The sequence below is a fragment of the Podarcis pityusensis genome (assembly GCF_964106645.2).
Source record: "Podarcis pityusensis genome assembly, chromosome: 9".
NCBI classification, from domain to species: Eukaryota; Metazoa; Chordata; class Lepidosauria; order Squamata; family Lacertidae; genus Podarcis; species Podarcis pityusensis.
The window spans coordinates 57366594-57390751 of NC_138034.1; the positions used below are offsets into that span (position 1 = coordinate 57366594).

The following is a 24158-nucleotide window of genomic DNA, read 5'->3' on the forward strand; positions in this document are numbered from 1 at the left end:
GATCTCTTTCAAAAGACCTTGTTCGAGTTCCCCACCATGTTGACTGTGGTGGTTGGGCAAAGGGCTGCCGTGTCCTGTGGCATCCAGGATGGGGAAAGCTGTGGCCCTCCAGATCTTGTGCATTTCCATCCCACCACACCAACCTTGCCCATCTAATGGTGAGGTATTATGGGAGTTGTAGTTCTACAAGGGCTCTCCCCAGAGAAGCTTGGACTCCGGTGCCTTTTGCTCCCAGATGAGGAGCTTCTTATCTTCCTTGGTCTTTAAAGATTAATTCTTTAGATCTGTTTGATGCTGGAATTTTAGTTCGGTTTTCTGGTTGCCGCTGCTCTTTCAATTGTTCGTCTTTAAACTTTAAGCCCTGTGGCAGAGGTATAGGTTAGGAATAAGCAAGCATGGCTCCCAACTGGTGACATGCGTTTCTCAGACCTTCAGACAAAACCTGTTCACCTCCCATGAGATGCAGGAGTGGTTCTTTGTTTTTTGAAAGGGGGTGGGAAGGGGCGCTAATACGAACCAATGAATACGGCCCTTTAAATAACTCCTGTTGCCCCGTCTTGCTACCCCTGCAAAAGCTACGTTGGTTAGGAGCAGGGTGAAATGTTGCATTGTGAGTGTCAAAGAAGGGAGAGCGAGGAAAGCCCAGGCCCATTAAAAACCAACATGTCATCGTACTTTGATTTCTTTTCAGGCTCTGCATATATTTATTAGTTAGGGTTCACTGGCCCTACAGATGCATGGGAAAAGGCTACCTGCTATTCAGAAGGAAGAAAATCACCATTCCAGCAAACTAGATTTCTGGCTGTCTTCTGGAGACTGCCAACGCTCCCTTCTTTCCGGTTTTATTTTTATTCATTTTTTTAAAAAAAGAACATTCTTTTTCACTTCGGACTCACCCCGAAACTTCCCTTGATTGCAGTGAAAATGGTGGGGAGAAAAGATTTGGTAGCTCCTCGGTGACAACAGCAAGGGGAAGCGCATTGGGGAATGTATGGATAGCCCTTACGCTCTGCTTCACAGGCCTCGGCGCTTCAGTTCCTAACAACATTTAGCCAGTGTCTCCATAAAAGGGTTGCTGAATTTGTCTGCACACATTTCTCTTGTCTCTTGGGGAGAGGGAGATATCTTCAGTTGCAGAACTAATTTTAATGCAAGAGAGAGAAGCCTCCTTTGGTACCTGCGGGGACCAAACACAAGAAGGAGCTCCCTAGAACAGGGATAGCCAATGTGGTACCATCAGCAGGCCATCAGCTGTGCTGGCTGGGACTGATGGGAGTTGGAGTCTAACAACGTCTCCCTCTTCTCCCTCTGACCACCCATTGTCGCTCTAGCACCAATCTCCAGGCTCTGAGCCTTTGTTCCTTGCGGGGGTTCCCCGGCTGGTGCCTCCCACCATTCCTCTGTGTCCAGCCAGTCTGTGGCAAGCAGCTCGCATTGGCAATAAGAATAGTAAGGTAAAGGTAAAGGGACCCCTGACTGTTAGGTCCAGTTGCGAATGACTCTGGGGTTGCGGCGCTCATCTCGCTTTACTGGCCAAGGGAGCTGGCGTACAGCTTCCGGGTAATGTGGCCAGCATGACTAAGCCACTTCTGGCGAACCAGAGCAGCGCACTTGCTCTTTGATGTGCTTTCGAACTGCTAGGTTGGCAGGAGCAGGAACCGAGCAACAGGAGCTCACCCTGTTGCGGGGATTCGAACTGCCGACTTTCTGATCGGCAAGCCCTAGGCTCTGTGGTTTAGACCACAGCGCCACCCGCGTCCCTCAATAAGAATAGTAATCAATCCTAATTTCAACATTTGTATTGATATAGGAAGTCTATGTGTCCAAATAGACATCCAAATGAGATTGACGATTATAAGATGTACATTGCAATGCAGAAAGGGCAGCATAGACCTCAGACGGTTGAATAATGGATGGTGGGTGTTTATCCTTCTGATTTCGCATTATGAGCCTGATCCTGCCCATGGGTGCTTTGTGGTGCTGCTGCTGCTGCTGCTGCTGCTGCTGCTGCTGCTGCTGCTGCTGCTGCTGCTTCTTCTTCTTCTTCTTCTTCTTCTTCTTCTACTACTACTACTACTACTACTACTACTACTATTTTTAAAAACTGGATAGTCTGCTCCAGAACTTATACGGCATGAACGCTATTGCAGCACATAACTACCGAAGTGAATAATGTTCCCACTGAAATTCTGGGCCTCACCTGAGGGCATGCTGAGACTCATTCGTTATCTCCCCTGTCTCCCAAGGGGAAAGAAACCAAACTGGTGGGAATACTTACCGGATCTTGGACTCTTAATTCTGAGGGTGCCCAGGTAGTTGGTTAGGGCTGGCTTTTGGTGCAAATGCAGCTTTTACCCTGCATGCTTAGTCGGTTAGAGCATGGTGCTGGTAATGCCAAGGTTCCGGGTTTGATCCCTAATGGGACAGCTGCATTGCAGGGGGTTGGGCTAGATGATCCTTAGGGTCCCTTCCAGCTCTACAATTCTGTGATCGAATTAGAATAAACTTTACCAATAACCCTTGTTCAAACCCCCACTCATTCTCTCCCCCCTGACCCAAATAGTTATTGCAATATGTCTCCTGCCTTTGGCTCCCACATTCAGAATTCCCCCCTCTTGCTGTTTTTAAATATGAGTCGGGATACATGTTAAGCTCTCTCAGCATTCAGATAATGACCACATCACAGTGGCTTGAAAGGGAGAGCCCCGAGTGTAAACAAGAAGCTCTGTCAGTTTATTTGGCTTGCTTCTTCACTTCCTGGGGTTCTTCTCTCCTTCCTCCCCTTTATTTTTTTTACCTCCTGTAGCAAATCTGGACCGAGACTGTTTCAGGAGTGCAGATGTAGGTCAAATAACTCCCCTGGAGTTTTGTCCTTTTGCAGCCTTATTAAGAGGGTGAAGGAGCTCAGTGAACAGCTGAACTGGAGATTAGCCAGGAAACTCTGTTCTGCCTCTCCCATCTTATGGGACGCACCAATATCCCTAGGCTGTAGCTAGCATGCAAGGATAATTTGGGGGCGGGGGGTGATTAATACATAACTCCAGTGCTTTGCTCCCACTTGCTATACATATTTATGCAAACACTGTAGTTCTGCAAAAAGCGCAATGCAAACATTTGCTTTTGTTTTAAAAATATATTCCTTTCCTTTGCTTTATTCACCTTAAAGGAACACCAATATTTTTATTATACAACGTCCTGTCAAAATAGAACCTTGGTTGCTTGAAGGTGTGCCCTGCAGCTAAGATGGTTGAAACTTAATAATAATAATAATAATAATAATAATAATAATAATAGTAATAATAATAAATTTTTGTTGTTTTTTCCAAGGATAGTTCAAACTTGGAGTTTCGTAAAAGCTCCTGTGCTTGACAGGCACAATAGCAGAATAGTTAAAGTTTTTTTTTTTTAATTGTTGCTCTTTAAACAGGAAACTGTGGCAAATGGACAGCCCACCATTCCCTTCCCAGCCCTTCTCCAGCTCTCGCTTCTCAAAGTTGAAAACACAATTTTTCCAGGAGTCAACCACCACCAGTATTGAACTGGAATAATGAGCATGTGTAGATTGCCTTCCTTCCGCTGTAGTTTATACCCATGAATTTAGGATTAAGAAACTGGGTTCTGGCTCCCCTCTGTTGTTGTTTAAATAAATTAATACAGCATTAAGTTATTTAGGAGGCCTGTGCAGACATTGTGCAGTTACCATTGTGTGAGTGGAGGAGCAGGGATGTGTTCCTTGGTCCTTACCATTAGTTGTGGTGATGGCCTCCCACTTAGATGTCTTTGAAACAGGGTTATAGACAGATTCACGGACAATAGGGCATTCCAAACGATGTTAGTAGATTTCTATCAGCCCCAGCCAGCATGACCAGTGGTCAGGGATGCTGGGAGCTGCAGTGCAGCCAACATCTGGAGGGCACCAGGTTGAGAAAGGCTGGTGTATTGCTATGTATAAACTGGCTCTGCATTAGCTTGCTTGTTAAGACTGTAAGCTGTTTTTCACTTCGCTCAATATCTCAGAAAAGGCAGCTTCACACAGGTTTTGCAACATGTTTGGACTTGCTAAAATAAGTAATGAATGGACTTAGGGGGCAAATGATTGATCAACAAAATGCCTTAATGGGTTCAACAGTCCTAGTCCTGTGCACTTCAAACTTATCAGTTCACCAGTCTCTCTCCTTCCCCTTTAATGCTTCTCTAACATCTTGGCAAACCTGTTCTCTACAGACATGCACTGAGTGACATGTCCTGTCACTCCCTCACACAGGATGCGACTCTGCGCTTGACGGCATTTGTGTGGTGGCATTTGAGTGCAAACAAAAGAACTGACAGGAAACATCACTTTTGCACAAACAGTATCAATCTCTCCTGGAAATAAATGCAAAGCATTAGTGTCTGTTTGGGTTTCTGTTACCATCAGAAGGACAAGCCAAAAAGCTACAGCTTAGGCACTGTATAAACCAGATGCATTTGTCACCTGTTGGGGTGCTTCCTTTCTCTTATCTTCTCTCCAACCTTCCCAGGGAGTGCTGTCCAACATCTCCTCCATCACCGACTTGGGAGGTTTCGATCCAGTCTGGCTCTTCCTTGTGGTAGGAGGAGTGATGTTCATTTTGGGGTTTGCAGGATGCATTGGAGCCCTGCGAGAGAACACCTTCCTTCTCAAGTTTGTAAGTAGCCTGTGCAGCTGGCTGTAGCCATTTCCTGCTTGAAGGACCAATTTCATGGAAAGCTGTGTTTCGATGCTGATTTTACTTACAGGCAATCCTTGTTTTGCGCGGGGTGAACATTCCGTAAGCCTGCCCTGCCCCATCACATTCCACCCCTTTTTGTGGCACCTCTAGGACATTTTGGGGCTACTTCCGGGTTCGGTGCCGTGCGCACGATTGCACGTCATTCAGATGCGCCTAAATTGATAGTTGCCTGTATTTACTCATTGAAATATTTATGATCTGCTGCTCATTAAAAAGAAACAGCAATCAGATCAGTTTACAACAGTTATACATAAAATTATACAGTCAAAGAAACCATATAAATATGTTAAAAAACAGGAATCAGGTAACTGTTATGGAAAGATGTATTCTTAATTGCCCTCATAAGTCTAATGGAATAGAAACGTTTTCAGCAGGCATTTAAAAGTTCAAGCAGAAGGTACCTGTTGAATCTTTGTTGGCGGAATATTCCACAATACCAGGTCAATGACACCAAAGGCTTGGTTTCTTGTAGAAATAACATGCAATTGAAAAGGCAATTTAAGGAACCGGTGGGAGGGAAGTCACAGGATCAGGAGAATCTGGATTTGATATTGTTGTGAATAATTTTGTTTGTTTGTTTGTTTGTTGTTGTTGTTGTGTGTGTATAAAACATTTCTCTTCAACCATGCATTGGGCTGATTAACATCCTATATAGCCTTTAAAATGTATTTGTGTGGGGGTGTTATTGTTTTGTTTTTGTTTCCATTATGTATTTTGTCTTTTTATCTTGTCTTTTTTTACTATGAACTTTCCTGAGATCTTCAGATGAAGGGCGGTCTACAAATGTAATAAATAATAACAATAATAATAATAATAGGCAATAGGACTTTACCTTTTCCTTCCTTTCAAACATTTTTTAATTAAAAAAAAAACTCTGCTAATTTTTCTATATGAGTAAAGTGTACACTACCCGATTGCCCTCACTTGTCGCCTCTTGTGTCTCAGGCTAGGGAAGCAAACGAGGCAACGACAATTAAGCTTGGCTTCCATTTATGTCCAAACGTGGGATAAGTGTTCGTTACTCATCAGCAAGCTAATGAGTAATGAACTAATCAGGCTTAAATCATAGGTTGTTGTTGCCTTACAGCATGCAATGGTTTATTGATTCCAATAAATGGTCAGCAACTATGGCTTGCAATGATGTAGGAACATAGCCAGTGTCTTTCATAAGCCCAAATATGTTGTGCCAATTGTTGACAGTGTTGAAAGTGAGAGTACTTTTGCTTCTCACAGGCTGAAAAGGAGAACGAAGATTACGCCCCTGCTCTAAGGCAGAATCCTCTATATTAGTGATTGGAAATTGTCCCATGTCATCCACAGTTATAGAATCAAACCTATGAAGTCATTTAGTTCCTTTCTACCTCCTCAACCTAATTGTGTGTTTGCGCATATGTTGCCGTTGACTGCCCAATTCCTATGGGCCTATTTCCAGTGAATACTTAAACATGCTTAATACTCATTCCTTCTCTCCGTGGAATCCTGGGAACTGTAATTCTATAAGGGAGCTGTGGTGGTTATAGAATTTCTAACCCCCTTGCCAGATTACAGTTCTCACAAGCCATAAAACTTCCAAGAATACTGTATATCTCCTTTGCAGTGTGAGTAGATTTGCACGCTAGTTCGTTGTTTCCTTGGGAAGGCTTGTTGGAAATGTTGGGCTTTAAATCCAGAACACCGCAAGACTGCTGCTGGATCAGGCCAGAGGTCCACGGAAAGCTTGGAAGCAGAACCTGAGCACAACAGCTCTCTCCGCACAGCAACTGATATTATTATTCAGAGGCGTATGGCCTCTGTCAGTTAAGCCACAGCATAACCATTGTATGGCTCAGAAAGGTGAACTTAGTTAAGAAGACCTGATTCATTTGAGGTGGGATTGACTCCTTTGTGGGATTTGGTTTCTAGGTGCCTTTTTCATCTGAGTAAACTCAGATCTGGACTCTGTAGTTTGATCCATGTGTGAAGGCCCAGCCCTGGCGCAGCTTGCCTCCCCACGGCTCCAGAAGGTCACAGGAGTTCAGCCACACTGAGGGAGCCTGTTGTGGGGGTGCCTGGCTGCACCCCCCCTCAGAATTTTGCACCTGGAGCCACTGCCCCTTTGACCCCCTCCCTGCACTACGCCATTGTCCCCTTTGAAATTAGTGGACTTGAAGTCTATTCATTTCTGTGGGCCTACTCACGAGAATAACTAATATGAGATATCACCCTATGATTCATTGGGAAGCTGAATTACATCAACCAACTGCACACAGCTCTCCTAACTTGGTCTGATGCCTGATCCCAGAAAAGTGGCCCCCAACCCAGTGAGTGGTGATTCCGCGTCTGTCACGATCAGCACACATGATGTTGTTTAGCAGCAGGGCAGCTGCGGTGCTCTGCTCTCAAAGTGCTCATTTGGCATGGTGCCGTGTCTTAAAGATTTGTCGCGGAAGCCAAATAATCGAAGGCCTTAAAAAAATGACTTTACTAAAATTACTCCTCTTCTTCATCTTTGCAGTTTTCAGTATTCCTAGGAATCATTTTCTTCCTGGAACTTACGGCTGGTGTTCTGGCATTTGTCTTCAAAGACTGGATCAAGGACCAGCTGTACTTCTTTATCAACAACAACATCCGAGCATACAGAGATGACATTGATTTGCAGAACCTCATAGATTTTACGCAAGAATATGTAAGTGCTTTTGCTTGCTTTATGGCAGGGGTGAGTTCCTCCAAAGGTTGCTGACCCGCAACTCCCGTCATTCTTGATCATTGGCCATGTTGGCTGGGACTGTTGGGAGTTGGAGGGCCACATGTCCCCAGTCCCTGATTTTGAAGGGAATGTACCTTCCACCACCCCTGTTTTCATTTTCATTTCTCAGCTCTTTATTTCTGAAAGGAGCCAAGCAAGCGAAACGTTTTATGGAACAATGCGAAGCTTGTTCCCTGTGAATAATGCGCTTATGATTGCAACTAAGCAATAGAGTAATTAACTTTATTAGGAAATGCTTTGTATTGCATCCAGACAAGTTCTCCTTCTTGTGCAAGGATTTCTGCTTGCACGATGGAATTTCTGCTCCCTCTCCTCCTCAAGTGTGCCCACCTAAGTCTGCTCTGGAGGGTTGGTGGGGGGAGTCTGTAGAACAAATTTGTGAGGTGTGCAGAGGGAGGAGAAGGAGGGAATTTCCATTGCGGTCCTTGCATAAAGGAGACTACTTAGTTGGATACAACCTTAGTCTTTAGGCAGTGTACTATTCTTGGCCATGCTTCTTTCAGGTGACTTATCCCCATTTTCGTGGCAGAATGAGAAACGCTAGATTGTTGCTATGCTTTTGGACATAGAATATTTTTTTTTTGTCCAAGGGCAAGGTTAGAAAGCCTATTGCTGTAGTTGTGAGGAAAGCAAGCCAAAACGAAACCCTGTAATGTGCAGTCCAAAACATCCTGCTCAAGATGGGTAAAGTGAAATAGTTTCCCCCCTGAAGGCTCCATAGAGTCTAGCTTTTTATTTGTACATCATAAACATCAGAAGCGTATATAGTAAAGATGGGAAGAAGCCAGTGCATAGGCTTTGATTTCATATGCCCAGTGCATATAAATTCACCACTGTGGGTTGTATCAAACAATTTGCTTCTCCATGTGGCCAGCTGACTCTGTGTGGCAGCTTCCCATGTGGATTTCCTCTGCATCATCTTAAACCACCAAAAACTGTGGTTTTAAGTAAGATTGCCCTGCCTGTCCGGTCTGTTGCTGCACATACAATTTCTTCAATGAGTTTTGGGGATTTGTGAGAAATGTAGTTATACATGCACGATAACAGGCACCCAATACTTCTGCGTGTTTTTTCAACACAGAAAAAGCTTGACATGCTGTTACCCAGAACAGTAGCTTGCAAATCCACTGGTGGTTCTTGGCTTGTGTCTCAACCCTCTGGTAATACATTTTCTCCTTCTCCAGTAAAACGGCAGAGAGATCTAGCAGTAGTGGTGATTCCGCCTGTAATAACTGTTGGCTTTCCTCCAGTGGCAGTGCTGCGGAGCCTTTGGAGCAGATGACTGGAACCTCAACATTTATTTCAACTGCACAGACACCAACGCTAGCCGAGAGCGCTGTGGGGTGCCCTTTTCCTGCTGCACTAAGGATCCTGCTGTAAGTCAGCTGGCAGCGCTGCTATTCCCTGGGGAAAGCTGCTGCATGCAAACGGGAGGCTGCCTTTTATGCTAAAAGAACTCTGTGTGAATGTGTGCTGGTCCTCTTTAATGGACCTATGTCTTGCTGCCAGCTCAAAGCATGCACAAAAGCTTTGCAGAGTCAGGGTATCCTATGCCTGTCAATACACCTTTCACCTTCTTGAGGTGACTATTGCCAGGCTACCTGCAGGCATCTATAATGGGCTGCAGCCAGTGACCAAACTAGTTGTCTAATTGTACTGGATGAGTAATAAAGACAGTGGGGGGAAGAGGTGATGCCAGTGCTAATTATAGAGCCACAAACTCGTTAACTTGGCATGCTTGGGTGTCCATAATTAAGCCCTGCTAAGATGCAGCTAGCTTTGTATTAAGATTAGGACTCTAATCTGCAAATAAGAGAGATGGGATGTACTATTTAAGATACATCATCTGTCGTCCCTGGTCATTGGCCTTGCTAGTTGGGAGCTAATGGGAGTCAGCTACTGGAGGACTGCAGATTCCCTATACCTGCTTTCAGACCATGGACATTTGGCAGGATGAAGGGAGAAATTTACCGGTGCCTTTTTGTGTTTTCGCATTTTTAGGAAGATGTCATCAATACTCAGTGCGGCTACGATGCCAGGCAAAAACCAGTAAGTCCCTGCCCATTTCACTTGGTGTAACTTCTGTGAGAGAGGATGGGAAAGAAGGTGGAATCCAAAGGGAAGGGTTGCATGGTTTGATTTGTGTGTTTTCTTTCCATTTGCTGTTCCCTCCAGGAAGTTGACCAGCAGATTGTTATCTACACGAAAGGTTGCGTCCCCCAGTTTGAGAAATGGCTGCAAGAGAACCTCACTATAGTGGCTGGCATATTCATTGGGATTGCATTACTGCAGGTATTGATTGATTGCATTCATGTTCTGGCTTTCCTCTAAGGAGCTCAAGGTAGTATATGTGGTTCTCTTCCTCACGACAACCTTGATGTCCTTCATCTCATAGCTTTCAGACCCACGTGGTTAATCCACGCTGCACGCTTGATGTGAAATAGGAGGAAGTGATTCCTGCTTGCTTCTTGTAAAAGCCAAGGGTTGTCCCTCTGGCAAGTAACCTAAACAAGACTGGAATTAGTGGTGGACACCAACTTGTTTCCCATCTTGCGGATCTTCTGGCTTCTGTAGCTATGAGAAGCCCCTGTAGTGCTGTGTGTTTGGAATGTTCTGGAAGGCCTGTGGAAGTCTGCTTCAATATCCTTCCTGGATGCTAGGCAAGGGTGGGTGGGATTCACCTACCTAGTCCTGTCAGTGGAAGTAGAGTGGAAGGATTCTGCTTGTGCAACAGAGCTCACCTCCCCAAAATTGGCTCTGGTGGAGTGGGAGACCCCCAGGACAACATGCAGGAAGGAAGGGGAGCGAGGGGAGGTCATTCTGTCTGGCAAACTGGAATGCTTGTGTAGACAGAATGATTGGAAGAGCGCAATGTTGAAGCCTGCCCTTTGGCTGCAATCACAGTGTTTGGGACGTTTTAATATGGAAAAAAAAGGTAAGAGGGGGTGTATTGGTTGCAAGTCGCTTTGGGTTGCCGTGGGCAAGATAAAGCGACTAACAGATTTAATAAATAATAATCATGGCACAGGTCTGTAAAACTGTGCACAGTGTTTTTCTTCCCTCTCTCAAAATACTAGAGCTGGGGCGCATCCGCTGAAGTGGAATGGTGGGAGATTCAGGGCAGGCAAAAGGAAGCGCTTCTTCACAGAAAGCACACCAAACTTAGATGGCTTTAAAATGGGATTAGGCCAATTCATCACAGAATTGTAGCATTGGAAGAGACCCTAAGGGTCATCCAGTCCAACCCCCTGCAATGCAGGAATTAAGGGCTACTAATCACGATGGCTATATTACCTCCAGTATCACAAGCAGCATGCTTCTGAATGCCACTTGCTGGGAATGCCAGGTGGGCAGGATGCTGATGTCCTGCTTGCTTCCTTCCCACAGGCATCTGGTTGGCCTCTGTGAGAACAGGATGGTGGACTTTGGCCTGATCCGGCAAGGCTATCCTTGTTTTTGTGGTTCTTAACTGTAGGCAGTTAAATCCACTTTAATGGGACAGCTCCATATTAAATGGGGTGCGGACGGCCTGCCTAGAACCAGGTTACGTGGTTTCTTGGGTGCATAGATTTGACCCGCTTCCAGACAACACTTGAACCTCATGTCTTCCAGATATTTGGGATCTGCTTGGCTCAGAACCTGGTTAGCGATATAGAAGCTGTCAGAGCCAGCTGGTAAACTCGCCGACACAAGCGGCACGAGACACCGGCCAGCCTCACCTCTCGGAAAGCTCCAGTGTGTCGCGTGGGCGCCAAGTCATATGGAAGTGGGTGACAGTGAAGTCTCGAGTTCTCAAATGGCCGGAAGTGCCTCAGACCGTTGTTTATTCCAGAGGGAACAGCTCCAGCCACCTGTTCGCCGACGAAAGCTTCCGAAAGCCCCAACCCGAACTTGTGTTGAGCTGCGACTCTCTGGCGCACCCTTGACTTGAGTCTCTGGTGGATGCTCTTTTCTTCCTTTTTTTGTGGTAAATGGCCTGTGTCAGTGAGACCTCAATCGCCGCCTGGTTTACTGGGCCCCACTCTTCATTCTCCGTGTCACAAGCCTGTCTGCCGCTGCCAAACGTGAGGCAATTTCTCTCATCAGTGCACACCAAAAGGAGCGGCGTGCCTTTTCAGCAGACGGGAGGCCTGGCGCTCCCTTCTGGAAGAGAACCTGTCAAATAGAAAGCCACTTTCCCAGTCCTTGGCTCCTTCGCTTACTGGCAGGAAATGAGGCTCCCCTTGGAAGCTCTGATTAAGATCTGCTCTGTAATGCCCTCTGTTGGGGACCAACTGTGTGTAATTATTTTCCAGTCTCTCGCAACCTTGTCCCACAAGGGAGAAGGGGTGGGATTTGATGTCTTAATCAACAGGTTTGAGGGGGAATGTGCCGCTCTTGTCCTCCTTCACCACTGAGTTGGCAACATGTAAGGGAGTTGGAGGATGAAGTCTCGAACCAGCTTTTTAACTAAGAGAATGGGAGGTGTGGTAAACATAAAGGGGGGGAATACCCTACAGCGTACCAAATTTCATGAGTAAAATGGTGGAATTTGTGGAATAGCCTTCAATCTCCTTTTTGTTCTTGTATTTGAGGCAGCTGCGCAGGTGTTCAAGGTAGCCCCTTGGGCCAGCCATCTCCAGCCGGATTGCTCGCTTCCCTCCATTTTTATTTTTGCATGTAGTTGCTATAATGATCCTTAGGAGTCTATTCAGTGTGACTTGTCTGGGTATCGGTGGTTTCTGAGTAGGCTTCCAATTCCAACTTGCATATTTATTAGCATAGATGCGGATGAGATAAGAGAATTCACAGCCCTTGTTTTGCAGTGAGAGAAATGATTTCACCTCTGTTCAAGTACCTCTGCAGACCGCTTGCATCTCTTCTTTAAAATCTCTCCCTCCCTCATGTCTTTTTCTGTGATTCAAATAGCAGTAGTTTATTTAAACAGAATTTCTAAAGGCTTTAAAGAAAAACAAGTAATAATTCACAGCCTCTGTTTTCAGGGCAGGTGAAGACATTAGGATTTTGGAAGAAGCACAATACAAAACTCCCTTTAGGACCACGATCCTAAATAGGTTCTTTTTTGTTCTTTGTTCTTTTTGCATGGGCGTTCAGTTCTTTGTGAATGTGTTTAGGGCCTGAGTATAGGTATTTATATTTGATTTAGATTTAAGCATCAATGAAAATCGCAAAAGTTGAAGGTGCCTTCTACAAAAGAATTGACTTTAGCATCTCTTATCAAGGAGATGGCGTTCGACTAAGCCTGTTGCATCTGGGGTGGGAGTGGGGAGGAATCTGGTAAACTCTTTTCATTATCTGGCAGGGATAACATGCGTCTTAAGGTGGCGTGTGGGAAAAGTTAAGTTCCGGATAACCACTGTAATTGTCGTTTTAGACACCTTAATCGGAACTGAATTCAAAACAACCTGCCTCTTTATACAAGCCACCTCTTAGTTTTAGTGGATGATTGACAGCCTAAATTGACCCCTTCCCCCAAAGCTGCCATTAAAGCAGAGAATGGGGGCCCCATGACTTATAAGTCCCTGACCGTTAGCCATGCTGACCAGGCCTGGTGGGCGTTAGGATGACAACAACCTCAGACTCACAGTCCCTTTAAAAATAACAATATATTTCCTCAGTATTACCTCATTCTTAAGAGACCCAGCGTGGCTGCCTTGACCGAATATGGGACACTGGGGGTCCCCAGCGGCTATCTGCAGTGTCTCTGCCGGGGGAATATATAAAATCTATTCTCATTGTCTCACAGTCCTGTGAGCCTCCATTACCTCCTAAGCTTTGTTTGGGCTGCTGCTGAAGGGGAAGGAAACAAACCCCTTTTGCCCTGGAGTGGCAGAATAGTGTTACGGACAAAAAATGGCAAAGTTGTGGGAGAACTTCTGGGTTTGCAGAGCTGAAGAGGCCATGCATTCCAGAAATGAGGCCAAACGCCCGAGAATGACATGGACGTATTCTGCCTGTAACAGTGAGTATGCAGAGGAAACATTCCTTGTGGCTTCTGCTGCTACTGTAGGTTTCTGAATAAGAATTTTTCCATCCTTCTGCTTGAAGATCATCTACATCCTTCACCAACTAGCTAGGTGTCCTCAAGATATTTTCGACAACCACTCCCGTCCGCCCCAGCCAGCACAGTTGGTGGTGAAAGCTGATTTTGTTCTGGCTTCTCTCTGCTCCCCTTCCTTTGCCAAGCATAAGTTTATGTGACCATTTGTAACTTGGTGGGTTGTGTGTGTGTGTGTGTGTGTTTGGGTGACTCTTCCTTGTCGCAACTCTAAAACTTTCTTGTTAACTTTCTGCCACCATGTGGTGAGGCTTATAATGGCAACCTTTTCATAATTGCCTTGTATTGGAATTTCTGTATGCTTGACCTAAAGAGTTGTTGTCTCCTTGGTCCCAGAAGAGAGTAAGCCTAGAAACTCAGAAATTGTGTTGTGTTGCATGCATGGTTTGCATGTCTCTAGGTCCTGGTGGAAACTGAGGAATTCTAAGAACCTCCCCTCTTTAATTCCTAGTGTCCTTTTTGCTGTTGCAAAGAGCTGAACAGTTTAGATTCCGTCAGCTGTTTAGTGTGTGTGCTGCAGCTTTTATAACCCTGGTTAATAGCTCCTTCAGATTCCATAGGCATTAGGGATGAGGCATTTGCCTCTGAAATTTAGAATGTTTCGAAGAACTTTCCAACTCACTTTCTTATGGCTCATACACATTTAAGCAAGCAGTGTGCACACTATCTAATGTGGACCTGTTCTCTCCACCCCACCTGAGTCCATGACTGCAAATCAAATCTGCAAATCAGATTTAACTGTCAGCAGGCCCCCAGCTGAAACAATAAGATGCTATAAACTGTGCGTAGAGAGAACTTAACCGTTCACTTATTAGGTTGAAAAACAAGTGTCAGAGAGCTGCCGATTGATTGATTTTATTTCTGTGATGAATGAATTTCAAAGTGGCTTACAACCAATAAATAACCATAACATAATAAAACCTAATAGCACATTGCGAATACAGCATATATCATATACAATAATTAACAGATTATAAATAAAACAGTTGCAACAAAAAACAACATTAACTAAACAGCAACTAAAAAATAAGCTAAACCTCACAGGTACAGCAAGTCATAGGATTAACAAATCAATGTGACGTTTAGAATCTATAATAAACGATATTAAAAACATTAACAAAATAGCAACTATTGGTTGGTATTTTATAAGCTAGGCACTAAGTTCATTCACACAATCTCTGCACCCCATGATCCCCCTTTAAAACAAAATATACAGCAAACCAGCAAGACAATAATTACTAATTGAAACAATAATTGCATTTATACTAAAACTAAACTAAACCCCAGCCCCAACAAACGTCCATCCCGCCCACAACAGCGCATAGAAACAAAAAGAAAAAACAAGAAAAACATTTTAAACACCATGGATTAACAAGTATTTTAAACATTTTAAAACATTTTTGACATGCTCAGAGTAAGTGTGGGCCCCACCCCCTAGGCCAGGTGGAAATGGGCCTTGCAGCAGGGAGCTGTTTTCCCTCCACTTTGACCAGCTGCTGCTTATCAATGTCAGGTTGCTGGAACGTCATCAATCTGCCATTTAATTCTGAAAGAATCTGCACCTGCCAACCTGGCTTTTATTTTCTGAGAGCAGGCTGGATGAAGCTGAGAATCCTGAATCCACCCAGCTGGCCCCAATCAGGTGTTTAGCTTTGAACCAGCCTATGGAGGAAATCTGGCCAGTACAGAAAAGATGTAGCATTTAGTATTTTCTCCCCTAGACCTCATGGAGCCATGATTCTCTCTGGTAAGTAGTGTTCTGGAAGAAGTGTCTCCTCTGGTTATTGAAGGAGGATCTTCAGGGTCGAAGCTGTCCTTCAGATCTACTTGTTCTTCCAGGTAAGAGGGCTCACGGTTCTGGCACCTCCTTAACTCCCAGCGGCAGTTCTCCGTGCACGATGTATTCCACTTACGGCAGCCACACATTTTATTTGCGCAGCACCCTTGGCAGGCGCACTGCAGATTTCTCCTACTGGATGTTCTGAGGAATACCTGTGGATCTTCCACTTTGACCTCAGAATATGAGTCTTCGTCATCTGTGACGATCATTCGCCTGTGAGTCTTAGATTGACTGGAGTCGTAGGGGGACTCCAGGCTGTCTGGTGCAGAGGCCTGCTGGCCACTTCCGAGCTTCTGGCCGCTGGCAGTCTGAACAGATGTTAGTTTTTGTTGGAGAGTTTGGAGGTCTTCACGGAGCTCATGGTTCTCCTTCAAAACCTCTGCTATGGTGTTCCTATCTTCTTCTGCATCTGGGTCATCTGGCCTGCTGTCTTAGTGACGCTGCAGCTTAGTCCTCCCCCCTTTTTTAAAAAATTAATCTTTATTTTAAATATTAAGCCCCTTCACCACAAAAAGAACAGAAGAAAAAACAAATCACCTCACATACAAAGAAAATATTACATAAAGAATAAAGTTCTTCCATAAATTAAGACTTCTGTCCTACCCAGTATGGGTCCTTCGTTTCATTGATAACTGCGTGTTTGTATATCCCTTAACTTAACCACTGTTTAACCATATTCTTTGTAGCATATAACATTGCAGAAGTTATTCAAAGCATATCAAAGAATACATCTGAGAACAATGTTCTTTTACATATAATCTGAATACACCCCATTGTATGTTGAACCTTTGGTTTAACTGATTCTTAATTTTTCCTGTCATCTTTGCCAGTTCTACATAATCCCATAATTTCACCAGCCATTCCGGTTTAGTTGGTATTTTATCTCCCTTCCACCATTTAGCTGTTAACATTCTCACAGCAGTAGTTGCCTACATAAATACCCTTCTGAGTTCCTTCGGGATATCTGCAGCAATGATACCCAAAATAAAGGCTTCTGTGTTTTTTTAAATAAAAGTTAATTTGAACTTTTTTTAGCTCATTATAAATAATTTCACAAATTTTTTTTTTCCTTTTTACATTTTCACCACATGTGGTACATTGTTCCCTCTACTTCTTTGCATCTCCAGCAAAGATTTGAGCTGGTTTTATACATTTTTGCCAGCTTGCTTGGTGTAGTATACCATCAATAGAGCATCTTCATGTAATTTTTTTTTTAAGGTATAGCAAGCTGTAAACTTTTAAGTCATTTCTCCAAATGCCATCTCCCAGGATGCCATCTGAATATTATAACCAAAATCTTTAGACCACTGAATCATCACTGATTCAACCTCCTCTTCTTTCACTTCCAAATCCAATAGCAGTCTATACATTTTAGAAAGTAGTTTATTCTTATTTTGTAGTAGATCTTTCTCAAGTTTCGATATTTCAGTAGCAAACCCTTTTATTTTATCTAATTTAAATGTCATTCAGTTGATGGTACTGTACCCAATCAGTTAGGTGGTTTCTAATTTCCTCAAACTTTTTCAGTTTTAGCTTCCTCCTCAAGTAGTTCTTTATAAGTTGTCCAGTTTTTCCTCATATTATTTTTCTTTGCTGAAATTGCCTCTAGTGGTGATATCCACCAGGGCGTTTTTGCTCTAGCAGGTTTCTATATTTACCCCATACCCCATACAATGATCTTATTATGCGATTCAAAAAACCTTTATGGACTTTGACTTTTTTTGTAACACAGATACGCGTGCCACCCAAATCTATTGTCAAAACCCTCCAGATCCAACAAATCTATATTTTGTAATGTCTTCAGTCTTGTAACCAGCAAAGGCAGGACGCCTCATAGTATAGCTTTAAGTCTGGCAGGGATAAACCACTTCTGTCTTTGATGTCAATAAACAATTTGTTTGATTCTGGATTCCCCCCCCCCGCCAAATGAACTTTGATAGGTCTCTTTGCCACTCCCTGAAGTGTCCCGCCCCACCGACAACCAGGAACGACTAGAACAAAAACAGCATCATTGGCAGAACATTCATTTTAATTGCAGATATCCGTCCCCAAAACGAGAGATTCAGTCTGTGCAAAATCTCTTAAGTCTTTTTTTAATCTCTTTCCACATCTTTAGATAATTATCTTTAAATAGATTGATATTTTTCGCTGTAAGCCAAATTCCTAAATATTTAACTTTTTTACTTGTTATACCAGAGATTCTTTGTAATTCAGTTCTATCTTGCTCTACCATATTTTTCACCAGCAGCTTAGTTTTGTTGTTGTTGGATATAAAGCCTGCCACCTGGCCAGAATCGCGAATTCTTTCCAAAATTTTGGGAGATTCTCTTTCCGATTTCCTGTTGTAATTACGAGATCATCTGTGAAGGCATTTAATTTAAATGATTTGTTCCCCACCATTATTCCTTTTATACCTTTATCTCCTCTTATTCTCCTTGATAGGATTGCCAAAACTAGTATAAACCATAATGGGGACAAGGGACACCACTGTCTTGTTCCTTTCGTTATCTTGAAACTTTATGTTATTCCATTGTTTATAATTTAGCTTGCTGATTGAGATAAATCACATTAATTCCTTTGCTAAAATTTTCCCCGTCCCATTGTCTTTTTCATGAAGTTCCATAAGATGTTATCAAATGCCTTCTCTGCATCGACGAACATTAAAGCTGCCTGTTTATCAGTCCTCTCCTCCAGGTACTCCAACATGCCTATTTCAATTCTTATGTCGTTTTTCATTTGGCATCCCGGAAGAAACCCCGCTTGATCTTCATGAATTGTGTCCTTCAAAATCCTTTTTAATCTATTTGCCAAAATGTCCGCAAAAAGTTTATAGTTGTTATTTGAGAGGGAAATCAGTCGATAGTTTTGTACTAACATTAGATCCGTACCTTGCTTGGGGATTAATGTTATGTAAGCATCTTGCCATGATTCTGGCAATTTACCTTTATTTAATATCTCATTCATAACATCCTTAAGAGGTTGTAATAATGACTCTTCTAGTTTCTTATAATAAATAGCTGATCGTCTGTCTGGTCCTAGTGTTTTCCCAAGTTTTGCCTTAGAGATTGCCTGTTGTATTTCCATCATTGTGATCGAGGAGTTTAAATATGTGATTTTCTTTCTGGGAATCTTAGGGAGTGTGCTGCCAAATATAGCAGTTCTTTCCAAGAATATCAGGCCAAAAGGAATGAGGAGGTGGAAGGGGAACCCAAAACAGTTTTATTAACAAATAAACAGCAGACATGCAAAGCATAAAATAAAACATACCGACAGGGGCTACCCAGTCTCCCCTTCAGCTGCCTGGAGCACCAGGTAGAACAGCAGGAGAAAGACCCTGACCGTCGGTCTCCTAGCATCAGGTCCTTTGATCTGGGTAGAAGCTCCCCAGGCCCCTCCCACCTATGGCTTTTATAGCCTGCCTTGATGTAATCAAGTGCACCTGGCATTACTCATGATTAGCCCAGGACCCCGAGATGGAATTAATACAGAGCGGCTGAGAGTCTCCCACTACTTGCAGCCGGGCATCCAGTCAGCACTTGCAACACAGAAGAACCCAAGAAACTCCCGACAGGTGTGTGAAACACAAGAATCCAGCAGGCCTCAAACTGGGGATGTTAAAGGGAAAAGGGACATGCTACCTAACTCCTCGAAATACAATTGTCTTCCGCATTTCCACTACAGGGAGGTTATTTTGTTTTAAATATTCTTTTGTTTTTCTTGCTATTATTCTCCTGCTTGATATAAATCCCTAAAGTAATTTATAATTTTTTTACTTAGCTTTTGGTTCATTTATAATCCCGCCCATCCTGTTTATTTATCACCTTTTCACTCTGTTTTTTCTTTAATTGCCAGGCTAGCATTCTCCCCGGCTTATTAGCAAATTCAAAGTTCCTTCGTTTTAACATTTTAATTTTCCATTCCATTTTCACAAGTATGGAGTATTGTGTTTGTAATATTTTAATATTTAGTTTTGCTGTTTCATTTCCTGGATTTTTAGCTAATTCTTTTTCGTTTTTACTTATCTCCAAAATTTTGAAGTCATCATGACAGCTTAGCCATGCTTAGAAGGGGAGCCCAAACACCGCAAGATGTCTGTGGTGTTACATACAAAGACATCAAACAGTATTACTTGGGATAGTACCCAGTTTATAAGGATCAGCGTGACTGCTATCCTGTGTTTATGATGGAAGTGAGCTCTGTTGAACTCAGTGGGGCCTCATTTCGACCGCATAGATTCTATTTGCAAAACACATGGAGCTTTAACAAAAGATGGTCAGCCAGCTGAAATGCAGCAATGTAGCTTTTAAATTCAAGGGAACCTTGGAGCTCTCCCGACGTTGCTGAACTACAACTCCCATCCTCCCCAGCAAGTATGGCCAGTGGGACTTGTAGTTCAGCAGCGTCTGGAGGGCCGAAGGTTTCCCAGAAAAGCAAACCATCTTGAAAAAGTACCATGCTGATTTAGACGCCTCACAGGGGAGAAAAAGGTAGAAAGTACCCAGCCTCTGCCTCTTTACTTTTCTAATTATTTGTCCTCTGTGCTCATCGGACGATTACTTGGAAGTTTCATTTAATACCTTGCTAGAAAGTCTCAAGCAGCACCAGAGAAAGGAGGGTCCGTCACTTGGGCAGATGTCATTGTTCTTCGTCTGAAGAAGGCCGTGTATTGATAAACAGTTGTATCGTATCACAAGTATGCATGCCGGGAAGGCAAGGCAGAGGAGAACTTTACTTCCACCAGGACCAAAAGCAGAATAGCAAGTGGAACCTGCGAAGGAAGGAGTGAGCCTGCTGCAACATGCGCCCCACTGCAGCCTGCCAGGCAGATTTTTTTTCTCCCTTCGTGGCTTTCTTATAACCATATGTATTTTTTCTTTGAAAGGGAGGAGAGATTCAAGCAGGGTGAAGGACATTTGGATCTGGCAAAGGGATAATTTTTAACATACCTTAAAATAAAAGGGGAGAAGGAATTGGGGTGTGTGTGCATGCTAAAATAGTCCAAACCACGTGTCTTCATTGTCCAAATGCTCAGATACAAATCTTGACGCCTGCAGTGCCTCAACCTCCCAAATCGATTCTGCAAGTTTTGTGTGTCGGATTTGGGGCTGAGTAGCTTGGCTGTTAGAGGCAAGCGTGCCCACCACCTGCTTTTCATCTCCTTCTTCCCTGCTCATCTCTTCTCACTCCCCCTCCCCCACAATCAGCACCAAATAAATAAATAAATAAATAAATCCCCAGCTGCAGAGATGCAAGTTTGAACACAACCTTGTCTTCTAAACACTGAAAGTCTGGGAAGCTTGTTGCTTGATGGCCAGTTCCAAGAGGCCTGATTAACAAACCACATATTGAGGTGTTGCCTGCCAGCTTAGTCAAGTTATCTCTTCGGAGACCTACACACCTGCAGTTCCTGGACAGTATTGTTATGGAGTGACGGTGGCTCAGTCCCATGTATGAAGTCCAAAGAGCCACTTTCAGAGGCCCCCAATTATAGATCTGTGTTCTCTCCACTGTACAAGCCTCTTAGTTGGAGTTTTGTTACTGCTCTAAACCTTTGGTTAAATAATTGTCACATGTTGAAAATACTGCATTCTGAGGGATACATCTTGATTTGAGCTTTCCTGCTCCAGAAGCCCTCTTCCTGCCAGAAGCTGCGGGAAATGCTTTCCTCTTGGATTCTCCCCTTATTATTCTCTGAGCAGAGTCTTACTTTCTTTCAGCTAAAGTTGTCAAACCAAGACTTGGGACCTGGCCTTTCCAGGTGCCAGGCGGCGTGTAAATAATTTTTGAACTGTAAATAGTAGCATGCAAATGATCTGATCCACACTGAGGATTGCAATTCATCTTAAATGTGTATTTATACTGAGAAGGTTGTATGAGGTGAGTTTGCCTGTGTGTTTGAAAAACTTAAAAAGCTTTACATATCTAGCAGATCATGCCTGGAATGCTTTAATATGCTGCCATCTAGTGTCTCCCTGGTAAAACTGCAGCTTAACAAAACTAGTTAAGACTGGCCTAAAAATATTTTTTTTGGATGTTTGTTCTAGAGCTGCTTTGAATCCCCTCTTCTACCCACTTTGTGCAGGGATTATATTGTCAGCTGCGCCACAGGAGCTTTGTGTTCTGATGCATCACCCCCAAAATGAATATTTCTGCTGGTCCCGCTTACCAAAGACGCTGGAGAGAGAACATTTTGATGGGAATGTTGAGGTCTCCTGAAAATGCCTGCCCACTAATGGCCATAATGCAAAGCACAATTCAGCAGACATGTGGGTGGGCCGGAGCTCTCTCCCAGCCAGAGTGTTCTCCTGGAAAACGGGGACAGGTGGGGGATATTAAGACCTTTGGGGTTGCCACTGCTTCTTTTACTGCTCTGGTCCAACATGCCATAAATTCAGCTGCCACATTTTTGCCACCATAGAAGCCTATGTGCCTTGCATGTTCCCAGCTATGGAGGTCTTTCTGCAGTGCAGAAGCGCCGGGGACTCAGCAGCCTAATCTATTGGCATGAGTGGTTTTGGAGGATAGGTTGTGCTGCCTGAAGAGAAAAGCTCCATTGCTTGCAAGAAAGCCTCAAGTCTTTTGAGTGCATGAAACTTGCCTTGACGGAACACATGCTGTTAGGTTTCTTAAGCAGCTTAATGCCAACTCTTTATGCTTTCTGGCACCATAGAGTTATCTGTCTTAATTGTACACAGCGTCATCAGAGCATGTATGTGTATCATGGAGGGTTCCCCCCTGCCTTGGTGGGCAGGGTATGTCAATGTGCAGGTCCTGAATGTGTGTTTCAGACACAGCCATTTGCATGGACTTCAACGTATTGATGTACAGGTGGAAAATGTTACACTGGTGTGCTTTTTTAATTAAAAATATCCAGTGCAACATGGGATATACTCCAGGCTCCTGCTTTCCAGTACTGTCTGATCTGATTTCCAGTTGTGATGCCACTTATGTGTGTTGCACCACTGGAGTTGTTCCCACAGTGTTCCCGTGGAGAGGAAATTCAGCACTGGATGCTGTTTCTCAGGCTTTAACACAACCAAGAGGGGAAGTGTCAGGGTAGTATCTGCAGCAGGGCTGGAAGGGGCAACGGAAGTGCCTTCTGTTTTCCAGTGGATGTTGCATTAAATTGGGAATGGTAATGACAAACATCTCCTGCAGACAGCCTGGGGTTTGTGGTTCAATCTCCTAATCCAGAGAGGCAGAATTGCCAAACCACCTCTCCTCCCTCCCCCTTTTTGGCATCCACGTGGAAGGAATGCTTGCACCCAGATTTCACTCTTACGTGGTGGCCGAGGGGGAGGCAGGTGACATGTAGGATCTTCAGCGTGGGTAAGCACTGAACCTGGCCTATGTTCTCCTGCAGTTCTGCATCCTTAACCCATGCCTCTCATTGCTCATAGATTATCACGGGCAAGAAGCAGTGCACTCCAGGGTCTTGCAGGGTGCCCCCAAATTGCCTTGACTTTGTGAGAACGTTAGGATTGGCTTTCTATTGACACCGTGTACTTTGAGCAGAAATTGATGGGAGAGATAAGAGTGTGTATACTCTTAGTAAGGTGACTGCAAAAAGGCTGCAGTCCTATGCAATCAAGCACCATTGACCCCAGCAGGGATTGCATCGGACCAGGCGTGCATAGGATTGCACTGTTATATAAAGCTTTGTATCCAAACCAATGCAGATGCTCCTTACGGTGTAAATGATTAAAATAAGCTGCACCTGCAAGCATCTTGCCGCATAGTTTGTGCCTAGGGAAACTGAGTCTCAAAGAAAGGTGTTCTCTCTTTATACTAAAACAAACACATCGATTGGGCATGGGGGATCTGTGACTTTGTCTGGTTTTCAAACATTATAAAAATGCTTGCATCACTTCCCTAAATCATTGCACGTCGCAACGAAGGGCACTACTGTAATTACCGTTGTGTTTTTTCTTTTTCTACGAATGTATTTTCCTGTATTGAAAGTCTTGTAAGTCGGAAAAAATTGATTGTAAAAAGCCAATTACACTTACTGATGATGGAAAGTATTGTTATAACAGAATTGCATGCTGGTACAGTTTGACTGAGGTTGTGTCGTCTCCTTCCCAGTTGGTCACACTTGGTCTAGAAGTGGATATATTTTTGTTCAATTGACATATTTCCTTCACAATAGAATATATGGTATATCATACATAGCCCATGCGAATTTCAGTGGATGTAACTGGACTTATACATGAAGTTAACACAACCTCTTTGCGTTAGTTTTTAAGGTATTGAAAGTGGTCTGCATCATGCTCTTTGTACCTTTTTTTTAAAATAGATGCGATTTTTAGGAATGTTTTAATACATTTATGATGGACAACATAGTTTTACTAGTTGTGCAGTATTCTGTATTTTACTTGAAGTAAATCATTTTATATGCAATTTGTTAGTATAATTACAGTTTTATAAATAAAATTGAGTGACATTTTGGGTCTACTTTTCACTCGGATGTACAAAAAAAAATGTTCTGCTCAGAGCTCTAAACCCGTTGTGTTAAAAAGGAGGATCAGATCATAGTTGTTACCGGGAAAATAAAAATCTGTTACAATTAAGCATTGTAGAATTGTGCGCCCTTTGGTGAATGTTGCTCTGCTCAGGGTGTTTGTGTGTATGCTGAAATCCCGAGGAAGGGAAGAAATGCCGCAGAATGTGGCATTCAGCTCATTGAGGGTCTTTGCTTCCATTTAAAGCAATGTTTCTAGTGCCTATGGAGCAAATAATACTTGAAAGCATGGCCGTGCCTAT

The 24158-nt window shown here is 43.5% G+C and overlaps 1 protein-coding gene across 2 annotated transcripts in view; it reads left to right on the forward strand.

Moving 5' to 3' along the window:
- TSPAN5 (tetraspanin 5) overlaps nt 1-24158 on the forward strand; it is an 89725-nt gene that overhangs the window by 59476 nt on the left and 6091 nt on the right. Inside the window, exons 3-8 of one of the 2 annotated variants that reach the window (XM_081021213.1) lie at nt 4521-4667; nt 7246-7416; nt 8748-8873; nt 9499-9546; nt 9673-9789; nt 11110-23965. In XM_081021213.1, the coding sequence (XP_080877339.1) occupies nt 4521-4667; nt 7246-7416; nt 8748-8873; nt 9499-9546; nt 9673-9789; nt 11110-11175 (675 nt within the window). In that variant the 3' untranslated portion in view covers nt 11176-23965. Of the gene's footprint in view, nt 1-4520; nt 4668-7245; nt 7417-8747; nt 8874-9498; nt 9547-9672; nt 9790-11109; nt 23966-24158 lie in introns of those variants that run through there. The other variant, XR_013990488.1, reaches the window with a different exon arrangement.